The 14,867-nt window shown below is 34.8% G+C and overlaps 2 protein-coding genes across 3 annotated transcripts; one reads left to right on the top strand and one right to left on the bottom strand.

Moving 5' to 3' along the window:
• The first annotated feature begins 6,359 nt into the window (after window positions 1-6,359).
• On the top strand, window positions 6,360-8,445 carry LOC120079477 (transcription initiation factor TFIID subunit 8-like). The gene is made up of 2 exons (XM_039033678.1): window positions 6,360-6,530; window positions 6,638-8,445. Exon 2 carries the CDS (start codon window positions 7,107-7,109, stop codon window positions 8,238-8,240), a length of 1,134 nt encoding a protein of 377 aa, XP_038889606.1. The 5' UTR covers window positions 6,360-6,530; window positions 6,638-7,106; the 3' UTR covers window positions 8,241-8,445.
• Window positions 8,446-9,921: 1,476 nt separating this feature from the next.
• Window positions 9,922-14,636, bottom strand: LOC120079476 (protein LONGIFOLIA 1-like). Of its 2 annotated transcripts, none has more exons than XM_039033676.1 (5): window positions 13,724-14,636; window positions 13,547-13,602; window positions 11,485-13,461; window positions 11,236-11,386; window positions 9,922-11,096 (listed from the first exon to the last, which is right to left on the bottom strand). In XM_039033676.1, exons 1-5 carry the CDS (start codon window positions 13,881-13,883, stop codon window positions 10,297-10,299), a joined length of 3,144 nt encoding a protein of 1,047 aa, XP_038889604.1. In that variant the 5' UTR covers window positions 13,884-14,636; the 3' UTR covers window positions 9,922-10,296. The 2 variants fall into 2 exon arrangements, with proteins under 2 accessions (XP_038889604.1, XP_038889605.1); XM_039033677.1 differs by having other exon boundaries at window positions 13,547-13,599.
• Window positions 14,637-14,867: the final 231 nt, after the last annotated feature.

Here is a 14,867-nt window from a genome sequence, read left to right as displayed (position 1 = left end):
TTCTATTAATTCTTAAACAAAATTGGTGAGGTGACTTATATTTTTGGATGACTAAGCTACCAAATAAGTTAGTCACGCTAAGAAAATCTAGGTTTTCAATCTTAAATTAGGCGATAAAACTATTTTTATAGAAGATCTCAAAAGTCTTAGTTTTACTTCACTTTTATCTTGCTCAATCCATGTAAGATACAATTTCATCTCTAAACAAATTTCATCTTTAAAAGTTAACAAAATAATCTTAACCGCAGAGACCAAAATAAATACTTTTTAAAAATTTTAAGAAATAAAAGGGACGTTTTTGAAAATTTATGGATCAAAATAGAATAAGATTGAAATTTGATGAATCAAAGTAGGATTTAAACATATATTTAATCTAAAAAAAGCATTCAAGCATTTGATATTTGGAGTTGTTCATCTCCCACGTTTGGAATATGAAAAAAAGACAACCGTTCAAGTTTTTTTCTACTCCTTCAATGAGTCTTTTCTTTTTTCCATATTATGAAAGGGAAAAAAATTAGGTACTGGCCTCTACCATCTTTTGTGTAGCCTAAACAGCATTCGATAAAAAGCTCTTAAATTTCAAGTGGCAAAAACAATTAAAAATTAAAATTTTTTATTTTAATTAAAAAAAAAAAGAACGATCGAATTAAGCACAACCAAAGTTGCATCTAATCATTCTTTAAAAAAATTGTTGCATCTAATCTTTGTCTTAATTGAAACGAAGTTGGATAGCCCTTTGCTTACATCATTTGGCCATGTTTTTTTACGAAAGGATTGTTTGGTTTAAGGTTTTATAGATGTTTGGGAATAAAAAAAACATAGAAATAAGATTGTTGGGAATCAAGGATAATTGTGTTTGATTGTGCATGAAAATGTTATAAGAATTTTTATGAGAACAAATTATCTTTGTATTTAATTTATAAAATTAATCATGACACCTTTACAAAATTTTAATAGATTAGTTGATAACCAATAAATTCAATTCAAAGTTTTAAGCAAAATCATATTATTAAATACAAGTATTTTTAAAATGAATAGTTTATAATTAAAGTAACATGATTATATAAATTGATGGAACAATTTGATGAATTTATATAATTATAATTTATTAATTAATAAAAAAATCAAAATTAGTTTGAAAAAATAAATATAACATTTTGTGATTAAATAATAATTATAATTAATCAATGATAATCTAATTATAATTATTTAAAAAGTCTCATAAAATATTAATCATAATGATAATTAATTAGCTACATATATAATTTATTAATGAATTAATAGTTTTAATGTATCAATCTTTACGATTTATTAAAAATATATATATATATACTAATTTATTGAACTAGAATAAATATATTATAAAAAATAATTAATTAATTTATGAAACTCAAATATTATTAGTCCCTGAGTTAAATTCAAATAATATAATTTAAAATTTAGAAGAAAAAAAATACATTTTTAGCCCCCGAGTTTTCAGCATTAAATGTGTTTGGTCCATGAATTTTAAAAATAGATTCTTTTAGTCTTTAAGATTTTAAAAATAGATTTAGAGTCCCTCAGCAAAAATTGCCCATGTGGTTGCTGATTGGGATTTAAAAATTGTGGAAGTGGAATTTTGTTTTTAAAGTAAAACAAATTTAAGAAACTAAAACCCTAAAATTCATTAAAGCACGTATTTTCTATTATCAAACAGCAAAGCGTCAGTATCTTCCTCCTGCAAGACCATTCGACTCCTCTTGGGTGTTGCACCTTCATCACCGGTCAATTTAGCCGACGGATTGCAAAAGAAACACCACGACGAAGCTTCATCTTCAACGGTAAGCACATCACTGCCTCTAGACGCTTGGTAGTCTCGTTGGTTCCTAAATGGGAGATGCTGTTCTTTTTTGTTTTTTAAACTTGCAGAAAACTGAAGTTTTTAATTTCTCTATTTTCTTCTGAAACATTGCATAAAATTGAAAAGGAGGAGATTGTTTTTTCTCTAATTTAATACTCCTAGATTTTTTCCTACTGGGCATGTTTCTGATTGTTTCTCTTAATATTTGTATACCTCTAATTGTGGCAATTGTCATCACAACGAACTCGTGCTGAGTCTTGAGATTAGCGGACCAATCTAATTGTGAGAGATACATAATATGTTATGTATGCAACTTTTTTTTTTCTTGTTTGTTTATGTTTGGCATTTTTTTTATTACAAATGTCACTTGATTGTTTGAACGAGTGGTACTCTTCTGCTAGAGATATTTCAGATCAGAGTGTGGAAGGTGGTGAAGGGTCGAATGAAAGCGATGAGAGACCAACTTCACCTATTTTAGAATTAGATGTGCAAGTTGATATTGAAGGGCAAGCTGAGTCAGTTTATTGGTCAGAGGATGTCTTAAATGATCCACTTAATTCTGATGGGAGAGGAGGTGGATGAACCACTAGAGCTTAGGGATGAGACTGATATTGATCATATTCAATTTTGCGTTGGTATGAAATTTAGCAGTTCTAAAATCTTAAAAGACGTGATAAAGAATTATAGACTGAAGAAGTTTTATAACTTGAAACTAAAAAAGAATGACAAGAAAAGAGTCACTGCAATATGTCCTGTTGTGCGTAAATGGAGGTTGCATGCATGCAAGTGTTGTAGATGCAAATAATACATTTCAAATTAAGTCTCTGACAAATGAACATACATGTCCTAGAATGTTCCATAATAGAAATATGAACTCATCTTGGTTGGCTAAGATTGATCATATTAGAAACCAACCTGGTTGGAGTCTCACCAAATTCATTTAAACAGTAAAAAATGACTATTATATTCAAATTTCAAGGACCCAAACTTATAAAGCTAAAAAGAAAACCTTGAAGAAGATTAATGGGAATCTATGAGACTATGCTGAGGAGTTGAGATTGTGGAATGAGTGTTCTACCATTAAAATAACTTGTGATAGGGTAGTTGAGGGTCTTGTTCCTACTTTCAACGACGCTTTGCAAGATATGTTTTGAAATGCTGCGAATGCCACTACAAAGCCTGAGTTTGACAATATTATGACAGAAATTGGTAAGTTGGATGTGTGAGTTTGACAATATTATGACAGAAATTGGTAAGTTGGATGTGTGTGCTTACTAGTATTTAATTTGAATGGTATAACAACGAGGTATTGGTCTAAGCATGCATTTTCAACCCAAGTTAAATGTGATCTTTTGTTGAACAACATATCTAAATGCTTTAATTCCTATATTTTGCAAGCAAGGGATAAACAATAATTCAAATGCTTGAGACTATTTGAAAACTTGTGATGCCTAGATTGTCAAAGAAGTATGAGTTTTATAGTGATGTCTAGAATGTTCCGGTGAGTTCATTTTCGATGTTAATCTATTTAAGAAAGGTAGGTGGTTCCATTATTGTTCAAGTAAAAAAGAAAAAGGAGAAGAAGATCCTTAATGTTTTAATCCATTGGAATGGCGTTCTACTAGGTTGATTTTCCTCTTTTTAGTCGATTCAAGTGGTGAGATTAATATATATATATATATATATTTTTTTTGTTGGTGAAATTTTGGAATAATTTCGTAATTAAGTTTAATGGTATAGAATCTTGTAGTAGCTGGAAAAACTCATGGATGGCAAAAAATTAGAGTAATTCTCATCGAAATGTGAGGTTGGAGAAGTGTGATGTGTTTTCGATTTTTAGGCCAATGTTTTTTTTCAGTAACACCGAAATGAAATCACCAGAAGAGAGGGGAGAGAGAGGTTGAAGATATTAAAAAAAAAAAAAAAATTCCTTTCGTCAATTTTTTTGTTTGAGTTTAACAATTCTGTTAAGAGAGGTACTATTTAAACTTATTTCACAGAACTCGAAGACTAAAAGCATCCCTTTTAAAAAATTAGGGACTAAAGATACTTATTGACGAAAACTTAAGAACTAAAAGGATAATTTTTCCAAAATTTTCTAAATTTTATTTTCATATATTAATTAATTTAAATTAATTAGTTTTTTAAAATAAGATTTAATTCATTAATTTTAATAATATATAAAATAAAAGAATAAATTTATATATTAAAAGAAGAGATAGTGAAAATCAAGAAAATCCACACTTTCATATGGGTATCATTCATGAGTATAAAGGATGAGTATTCCTTACTCATTCCCACCCTTATTCCCATCCCCATTTCTCTCAATCCAAACCCCTCCTCAAAGTAAAAAAAAGGTATTCCATCTTGCTTCGCGGTCACGCTCATTTGAACTCTCGCTTACTTGCTCACTCACACTCTTGTTAACATAATTACTTTAAATCTATTTCGAATAGATTAACCTTAGGATCATTCATGTCAAATTGCCAAGAATAATTAACATACCAGATTCCATTGAGAGAGATTGATGATAGTTTCGAGATGATGATAGCTTTAAGATGACTATTGTCTTCCTCAACCAAAACTTTGAATGCCCTTAGTGGATCTCTCTAAATGGGATTAAAAAAAGATGAGTATATTGGGGACCATAACCCTAAAGTTTCTTTATATACTAGTTCAATTAGGATTCTCATTAAACCCTAATTAACTAGGAATTGGCTTCTATCCATTAATTCTATACTCAATTAGGAGTCTAGAACCTTAATTAATTAGATCACATAATAGAACCCAATCTAATAAAACAATCCAATGTGATAAAATATTAATCCACATACATAATCAGTACTTTAATTATAAGTATTATTATTTAAATACATCTAACAATCTCCCACTTGGGTTATATCTGTGTACCTGGCATAATTAAATCACATAAACCTTAAACGCACATAAACAAGTTATTTCAATAATAGAATTTCCCTTTAGTTCAATCTGATCCATCTCCCATATTAGCACAGAATCAAGGAGGTTTTTGTCACTGCTCTTGTAACTAAACCTTCCTTGATCCCAGTTTCAATACATTTAATGACATAGATTAAGTATGGATGGATAGCATGGAAACTACATGCACAGTTATCTTGATCATGTCTATTTCCAATTGGTCAAAATTCCTTTGTGAGATCATTCTTAACCTTTATACTAAACCGCATTTACAAAATCACATGCATGATAAACAAGTCAAATAATAAAACATAAATCATCAACTTTATTCCATATAGAAAACAAACAAATTAAGGTCAAAGAACATCCTCAATAACAAACTCTCACTAAACTATGGAAACAGAATAGTGACTAACACCCATGTAAGCAACATGCTCATGAAAAATTTTAGGTGGTAAACCTTTAGTCAATGGATCTGCCACCATAGAGTTTATTCCTATATGTTCTATTAAAATTTGACCATTCAAAACTCTTTCTTTCACAACCAGAAACTTCACATCCACATACTTTGACTTCGTATTACTTCTGTTGTTGTTGGAATACATCCCGTTGACTTATTGTCACAAAATAATTTTAGTGATTTTTCTATGCCAACTACTATCTACAACCCAGTGACAAAATTTTACATCCATATTCTATGATTGGATGCCTCATAATATGCTATATATTCCACAGCCATGGTAGAAGAAACCATAAGTGTTTTTTTTTAACACTTTTCAAGGATACAACTTCTTCAGCCAACATGAAAATATAGCTTGAAATGGATTGTAAAGTGTCTAAAACTTCTGATCTCTGATAATTAAACATATAATATTTTGTTCTCTATAAATACCTCATAACCCATTTGGCTACTTTTTAATGATCCAACCCCGGGTTGCTCAAATATATGCCTAACACTCCAACCATGAACGCATTATCTGGATGTGTACATACTTGTTCATACATTAGACTTCCAATAGTTGATGCATATAGGGAATCTTTTGCATCTTATTGGTCTCGAGTATGGTTTTGGGGTATTGACCCAAATAAAATTTATCATTTTTAACGATAGGGTATCTCCTAATGCGCAATATTTCATGCCAAATCAAAATAATGCACAAAAAACTACGAAACAAATAACAAAACAATAGAAAAAAAAGATGAAAAATAAAGTATTCACAAATGACTATAAATCAAAATAAAAGAAATTAAAAATTTTCTAAGAAATAAATGTAAAATAGTGGTAAATTGAAGTAAGGATGATTGTTACATTTTTTATTGGAATGGTGAAGTGAGTATAAAAATAATAATAATAATAATAATGGTCGCTTTATACAAGGAGGTGTTTGATGAGTGGTCTCAAGTGTTTTAATGAAAGGGTATCATTCGTGAAAAAGAACATGTTAAAACTAAATATTAACTATTAAAACAGGGTATAATTGGAATATGAATAAAAATGAAGGGCAAAATAGGATTCTCCTGCTTATACCCTCTTTTGATATAATATAGATTTTTAAGGCTTTTAGGACAAAGCTCATTTTAGCATAATTGCGTCAAACAATCTCCAAGCTCCATCACTATTTATATGTCAACTGGGTTCTCTAAAAAACTCCGATTCCCTTCTCTCTCATTTCAACCTCCCTCGCCGTTCTCTGGATCTCAGGGTTTTGCTTGGGTTTTAGATTTATACCTACCGTTTTCCAGAAATCTAACCGTAAAGTTTTCATATTTTCACTCCATTTTTGTAATTGTAATCTTCATTTTTGCGATCTAGGGCTATGTTCTTCTCCAATTGGGTACTTAATCCTATTCTTTTTCCAGATTAAATCCTTCCCAAGTTCTTGTTTCATTCAATCTGGAGTGTATACGGCAGCCATTGCAATTAACGGTATATAAGTTGAAGACCCTTTCGAGTTTGTTTGACTTTTTGGTTTTTCTGAACGCGAATTTTGCTCTTAATTCGATAGTCCGACGTATTAGGGTTTTCTCAGATGCGATAATTTTGAGCTTTGGATTCTTTTTGTTGGTAGTTGTGTGATGCTTTGTTCTACTGAAATTTGTACTCTCTCTCCATCTGGGCATAATCTTCTACTTGTAGACTGTCATTTAAGTCGGATTTATGAGAGCTAGTGAAGTACGTAGGCAATTTCGTCATCTTCTTCTTCTTTACAGTTTGATTTGCTTGATCTTATGAGGGAAGTGCAAAGCGGGGTATTAATTTAATGGGTGAATGACGAGGAGTTTTGGATACTTGTTCAGAGTGTTGATTTAGTGATATGAATATTTGAATATGAGCGATGGAGGTGGGGAGATTGGAAAAGTGCATGAACGACCAAAGACGAGAAAGAATTTGGGCAGTGAAGATTTCCCGCGGGCGCTTGCCAAGATTGCTGTAGCTCAAATATGTGAGAGTGAAGGGTTTCAAACTTTTCAGCAATCTGCCCTCGAAGCGCTGGCTGATGTCGCGGTTCGGTATGTTCAAAACATGGGAAGCACTGCAAACTTCTGTGCTAACTTTGCTGGCAGAACAGAATGTAATTTATTTGATATAATTCAAGCACTAGAAGATTTGGGGTCGGTTCAAGGGTTTGCAGGTGCTTCGGATGTTGAACATTGTCTCGCAAGTTCCAGCACAGTTAAAGAGATTATTCGTTATGTAGCACAAGCGGAAGAAATCCCATTTGCCTACTCAGTTCCCAAATTTCCAGTTGTCAAAGAGCGAAAGTTGAGGCCTACTTTTTTGCAAATTGGGGAAGAACCTCCTGGAGAGCATATACCTTCTTGGTTGCCTGCACTACCGGATCCGGAAATATACACTGAGTTCCCCACTGTAAAGGAGGAAGTAGTGGAGCCTCAAACAATTAAAAATGAGCCAGAAAAACAATGTAGAAGTGCAGAGAAATCCTTCTGGAATCTGAAGCAGTTGTTGTTTTGCAATGGATTGGAAGGATCCCAAAGAGAAGATCCTAGAAATGCAGCTATGACCAAACAAATACAAGAAAGTAACCCATTTCTTGCTCCTGCCCTGCAATTTGGTGAGAAGGAAATTTCTCCTATCGTTCTTCCAGAAAAGGCCTTGAACAATTCAAGTACAGAATATCCTGTCCCTGTCATGGAGAACTGTCTTGTGGATACACATGTCTCAGTGCTGGAGACTTTTGCTCCTGCTATTGAATCAATAAAGAACAATCTGTACGATTCTGAGGAAAAGTTCTCTCTGAACAGGAGATCTACTGTACAGTTTAAGATTGGGACTGGCAAGAAGCTGGTAGGTAGCACAATAGAATCGAGAGCACTAAACAATGGTGTGAAGAAGTCTTCATCCTGGTTTGTAGGGGAAGAAGAGAAGGATGACAAGAAAAGAAAGGCCGAGAAGATTCTGAAGGACTCGATGGAGAACTCCAACGAGCTATCTCAGTTGTAATTAGGTTGCTTGATTAAAATTTGTACACGGAGTTTAGGAGACTGGCTGCAGTTTTTCGTGGTTGTCAAAAATCACTGACATTGTATTGTCTGGATATTAGCTTATAGAATGAAAGATTCAAATTTGTGGAAAGAGAGATTCCAGTTTAGCGAATTTTTTGAGGTATGCACATGTTTTTAATGAACTAATTCATTTTCTTCCCTAATAAACTTGGCATTTGGAAACGCATTAGTTGGGGGATACAGAGGTTGGGTGAAAAACTCTAGCCTCCCATAAATATCATCCTAACCAATGAAATTTTGAGTTGAGGGAGATCAAAAGAAAGGGAGGGGGAATATTATTAAGTATAGTTTAACATATGCATTGTGTAAGAATCATCTTATCTTTTTCTAATAGTTATTGCGAAGTTGTAGGGAAGTTTTTGGTTAGAGAGATCTCTTGTTCATATTTGTTCTTCCACACATATTAGCTACCCCTATCTGATTTACAGTTCGTATTCCCCAGAAATTATAATTAAAAGCTCGACCTTTGTAATCTTTTTGTTAATTATGTAGGATTTGTTTCCAAGTTTCATCTTCTAATAAAAGAATTTGGAGTTCGGTATTTCTTGTGGCTTCCCCTATAAGTCTTAGATCTGTCACTGTTTTCTTTCTCCACTTTGGTTTTTGCTCATGGGGAGTAATCAGACGTACTTCTGGAAATTTTGGTTTAGTTTAGATATTGGTATTGCACGATTATATACACTTCTCATGGGGAGTAATCAGATGTATTTGATATTGCACAATTATAGACACTTCTCTGTGGAGCTTAGACTTTAAAAATTCTTTTATTGCTTAAATCTCAACTCTTCCACTCAAGGTCCAACTAAAAGTTTGAGAAACATTCTCCCTTTAAATCTTCATTTGAATTCATCTGTGACTCTGGAACTTGTTGACGACCCGTGACGACCATGCTAATGTAGACATAACTGTAGCCAAGTTTCTATTCCATGAAAGTAATGGTTTACTGGTTATGCATCAACTATGGTTTTATGATGTACTAAAACGCCATGCAAGCACGTTTTTCTGATTTCTTGCTTCTGCCATCATTTTGATTATTTGCATGTTCAGCTAATCAGGAAACTGTTGCTATTGGGTAAGTTTTTGGAATGCAGCACTTGTCCTTTGATTTTGCTTACGTTTAAGAGTTTGTAGGAATTGAACGTTCCATTATTTCTTGGATTGGGTACCGTTGAAATATGTTACTATATCTGCGACGTTACAAAGGTGAAGGAACGGAAATTCAGAACCTGAGATTTTTTTACAGAGACAGATGAAATTCTTTGCCACTCCACTTGGCTGATTCAGATATCTACGTATAGAATGATTTTTGAACAGAAGTCTGTTGCAAATTATTCCGATGAAGAAACAAAATTTAAATCTTGTGGCTTGAACTACTTTGGAAGATCAGCGGATTAAGATTTAAGATTACGTTATTTCTATTATCTGCAAAATTGTTTGCTTGTGGATTTGAACTTGGAAGTTCGAATCTAGGAAGCATCAACTCTGATCACCATTGTCTATTTTCTCCTAGTAAAGTTATCTTTCAATAATTTGAAATATCATAGTGTACATTGACCTCACTTCATTATCTCCCTTCAGAAAAGAAAGGTCCTTCTATTGTATCTTATATGATCAGAAAATGAGTTTCTGCTTGTGTGATCTTATGGTATAAAATTATATGAAATATATATTTTTTTTTTCTGACGTCCAGGACCTGGATTTTCCAAAATGGCAAGTGGTCCATACAGTATGCCTGGACAGTACTTGAAAACAAGGATGCTACTTGTACCTTTGCCTTCATATACAGTAAATAGTTGTTTCTAATACAGTTCTAATACCAGCAACGATCTAAATTCACACACAGGAGTTGCTGGGACTGTACAAGAGAAAAAGAAAAATTCTGGAAGGGTAATGTCAAATGAACCTAAACCTGTAGAAGTAACCAAGGATGCAAACTTTGAAGTGGGAGGTGAGGAAAGATTGCACATTTATTTATCTAAGATGATGGGAATTCCCTAGTTTGAGGGAAATTCCTTGCAATGATCGTCATAGAAGCTTGCCTCATTCATCACTATCTCAGTTATCAAATCTTTGAAGATCTGCCGCTCAACATCCAACACTATGCCTGGAATGTCATTTTGGTAATCTCCCCAGTAGCGTGATGGATATGTCAAATCTTTCCAAATCATGTTTCTTGAAGCATCATCACAGTCGTGGATATTGCCATTTTGATCCTGTAGCTGATCAATCTGTGTGCATAATTCTTTCAAAATCTTTTGCCCTCTTGATTCCTTTCCTGCAATTTTACTTTTTGAGAGCCAATGCTTGGAAGAACGTTCAACCACTAGTTTGTCCAAAAGAATTTCATTAACCGTATCAAACACAAGTTTCCTCTGAACTTTATCGCAATCTTCTGATCTGGAATTCTGTTTACTGTATGAATCACCATCAAAAGGCCATTTGACTCCAGTGGACTGCTCAAGTGCAAGAAATAAGTTGGGATTGATCAAGTGTCCTGGTGAGTGGAGCTGAATGGCAGATAGCCCATGGTCAAGATCTTTGAGGAGACCTGATTCTGATAATATTTGCCAAATATATTTGTGCTGAGAATTCATTTCTTGGCAGAGATGATTCTGGCAGTCATTCAAGAGCTCCTCCTCCTCGTTACTGAAGTTTACTTGGCGAATATGCTTCCTCAATTTGTCGATCTCTGATTTCAAGTTCTTAATCTCAGTGCTGAGGGTCTCTGTGCTCTTCTGTGATTGAACTGGGACCTCGTGACTGGATTCTGCTTCTGAATTTGCGGTCTCGTCATCTATACAATCAAAATTCAAGAGTTCTTGTCATATAACAGAATGCAACATAACTATTATTGGTTATTATCTCTCTTTTCTGCAGTAAACAGCATCCTAGTGTGAGTGGGTGGGAAAAATAATGACGTATGAGTTCCATACCTTCAAAAGCGTATGATATTTTCTTGATAGGAGATGGTGAATCGTCTTGGTAAAATGAAGAATCAAGAACAGAGACGGGACTTTGTTGCTCAGAGGTTGTTAATGTTGGTTTGACTTTTGTGACGCTGTTGCTCAACCTCATTTCTGCTTTCTGAGAAAGTAAAATTCAATATGTTAATTAGATAAGCACTCACTCAGACCAGTGAAATAAATGTACTAATGCGAGCAGATGCAATTGTTAACACTAACCCTTTGTTCGCATTCATCATCATCCTGCAGGACATAATTGCTTCTGGTATTGTCAAATTGCGTGTTGGTTGTATTTTGTTTATTGATGTTTGATGCCGCTCCATTACTCTCAGTCTTCAGAGGTTGAACACTTCCTCGTTGACTCATATCTCCAGGGCATCTACTACTTTTGCTTGATTTCTTGATGCTTTTCTGATTCGTAGTGGAAGATTTTTGTCTGAGTTTTATTTCTGAGGAACATGATGCAACTTTTCTGGTGTTAATCCTTTCGGTCCTGCTTGAATCTGATGATGGGGTGGTGGGACATGATTGTTTTTCTAGTCCAAACTTTTTATGTAGTCTTGAGCTTGTAAGTCTTTGACTGTTCCCTGAGGCCTTGGACATTTCTGTGCGAAGACAATTTTGATCCTTGGTCGATTTTGTTGGTCTCGAAATTCTTGTGTTGGTATTTTTGTCTGTGAAAGACTGTGAATGACTGGGGACGGACCGAAGATGAGTATGTTGTAGACCAATATCTTTTGTAGATTGCATTTTCACCTGTTCATTCCCACTGCACAATGCATCATGATTCGATGGCACTGAGGGAGAGGAATTGCTGATTTTTTCCAAGTGTTTAGTAGGTTTCATGATGATTATTGATGATTTATATGACTTTGAAGAGTTTGAATCCTTGGCTCTGGCAGAAGAAGCCGTGTTGTCGAACCGCGAGTTTCTTGGGCTTGCTGCTCCTGAGCTGCGATTCTGATCAACAGTCCCGTCAGTGCTTATTTGTGATGCACAGTCTGATGCTTGTTCCTTGCTCTCAAATATTGCTCGAGATTTTTGCATTGCTTCAAGTATCTGTTTTAGAGCTCTGAGATCTTTTCCAGATTTGGTGAATTCAAGCGTTGATAGCCTTTTTTCAATTTCTCCATAAACAGAGAAGTTGTTTGGCACATCTGTTGCAAGTTCATGACTTTCAGTAGCCGGCTCATTAAAATCTCCTTTTCTGTTTAGTTGGCTCTTCTGAACTGTTTCCACCTTGAGCTTCGCACAAGCATTGGGTTTCAAACCCAAATGATTGTTTCGCAAGCTGGGTGAGTATGAATCTCCATGCGAAATCCTTGGGGACCCAGAAAACCGACTTTGTTGTGTGCTCTCATCATTCTTCCTCGATGATCTGGACAAAGAATTTTGTTCGTAGGTTGGGTAAGCATTGATCAATCTTGATGGACTGTTGGTGGTTGAAGTTGAATCTGGGAGAGCATCCAATCCCATTAACTTTGCGACTACCGTTGTTGATTGCCTCAAACTCACTGGTTCTTCGAAATCCCTGTCACCCTTCTGCAAATCTTTAACTAGATCATTTGATCTCGTTCCAGATGCAGAGCACCTAGCCCAGCTTTCTTTACTGTCCAGTGATAGCCTTGGTAGTTCCCTGATCTTTATGGTTGATTTCAATGTATCATAAGACTCCCTTCCATCATAAGATAGCCTTCTATTGAACTTGGATGCTGAATGTGCTGGAATGTCGTTCTCTTCATTGGCATATCGATGTGCTTCTCGAAGCCTTGCAAGAACACGAAATGATTCGTTCGATCCTGAAGTCTTGGAGCCTTTGTATTCGACTTGTCTTGTGGGCCTCGGAGAGTCCACATGTTTTAATTTACGACTCACTGCTTCTTCTCCAGCCACAGTTCTGACTGGAATAGCACAAGCTTCTCTGTTCATGTTCTCTTTGACGATATCCCGGAATTCGAAAGTTTGGCAGCTCAATTGCTTAGCAGTAGCATTATGCTGGTTCTTCAAAAACTCCCGAGTTGTGTTTCCAGGCAAATCAACATGACTAAGCAATGTTGTTTCAAGGTGAGCTGCTCTGTTGTTAGCATCAAGAGATGAAAAACTGGAAGAACAAGAAGTTGTAGACGAAAACGAGGTTCTGGATGACTCTGTGGAGACTCTTTGTTTCTCTTTTCTAGTCTTCTTCTGGTTTTTCTCCTACAATTGAACACAACATACACTTTACAAACAATATCTTCTTTCAAAACTCAACTGAATTATTTCTTCCAAGCTGAATTCTTACCAGAGTTCCCTGTGATGCACTGTTTGACTCCATTGAGATGCTTTCATTATGACCTGCTAAAGAAGTCCACCAGCAACTATTACAAAAATGGCTCGAAAAAGACTGTTCATTACAAGAGATATCTTCTCTCTGAGGTTGAAACTGAATTATGGTAGAAGAAGAAGAAGCAGCAAGTACCTGGCTGTGGTAGGAGTTTCTTGCGGTTGCGGCCGGCGACACTCCGACCACCGAGGAAATAACGCCGGTCAAATACCTGAAAAATGCCATTCATACAGCCAATTTGCTTATGAAGGCTTTGATTCTCATCTGATAAAGAATAGCTAATCCTTGCAGACATCTCTTCACCTCCTCTATCTCTCTCTCTGAACAATGCTTTGAGTTAAAATGGAAGAAACGTCAAACATCAAAGAGAAGTTTGAGAAAGAAAGAAAGAGCACTCAGAATGATTCTGCAACACCAAATTGCAGTAGCTTTTTAACAGAAGAGGTAGAGACAGAAAAAATCTTGAGCAAAACGTTAAGGGTGGAATGTGAAAAGCAAGCCAAACCAAAGAACAAAGCCACCAAACATTCAAAGCACTGTAAGTAGTCCCCACCTTTTTTTCTTAGAATTATAAGTCCAAAACTTAACGGAATAAGAAACTCATAAGATATAGTTTTGTTTTGGGTTTTGTTTTGGTGACAGAACAGGAAAAGAAGACTGGGTTTATTATTCTTTTGCTGTTCTTGGGAATGCAGCTACACAAGCAACAAGGTAATCAAGTAGGGATTGTGGGTTTAAATGGAAGTAAAAACCAAAACCAAAACCAACCAATGCTCAGAAACCAGTTAAAGAAAGAGAGAGAGATGGAGGAGAGAATGATGCTCTGGTGACAGCTTTTTTGTCTAGTTCATTACGTATAAGATAGAAAAAGGGAAGAAGAAGCAGGAGGGAAGGGAATTATGAAAGAGAATACTAAATATGAAAATTTGGGTTTAAAGATGGGGAAGCTAAGAAGGAAGTGGCCAGTGGGTATAATGGATGATGTGGGTCAGATCTGAAAATGGGATTATTTTATTCTTTCTTCTTCTTCTTTATTTATTTATTTTTTTGTTTGGTTTTCACAGAGTTTGATGTGGAGAAGAAAGAAGATAATGGGGGCTGGTGGACCTCTCTCTCTGCTACTTTGAGGGAAGAGCATGTGGTGTCTGTCAGAAAAGTAGAACAAAATTTAAGAAAGTGGGATTTTATTTTTACAAAAGTACTTCCAAATAGGCCTTGCTTCAACTCTAATTTCTCCCCCTAACATCCCTTTCTTACCCTTCCCACTGAACCTTTCAAT

Source organism: Benincasa hispida, chromosome 6 (genome assembly GCF_009727055.1).
Source record: "Benincasa hispida cultivar B227 chromosome 6, ASM972705v1, whole genome shotgun sequence".
NCBI classification, from domain to species: Eukaryota; Viridiplantae; Streptophyta; class Magnoliopsida; order Cucurbitales; family Cucurbitaceae; genus Benincasa; species Benincasa hispida.
This window is presented reverse-complemented; position numbering and strand designations above follow the sequence as displayed.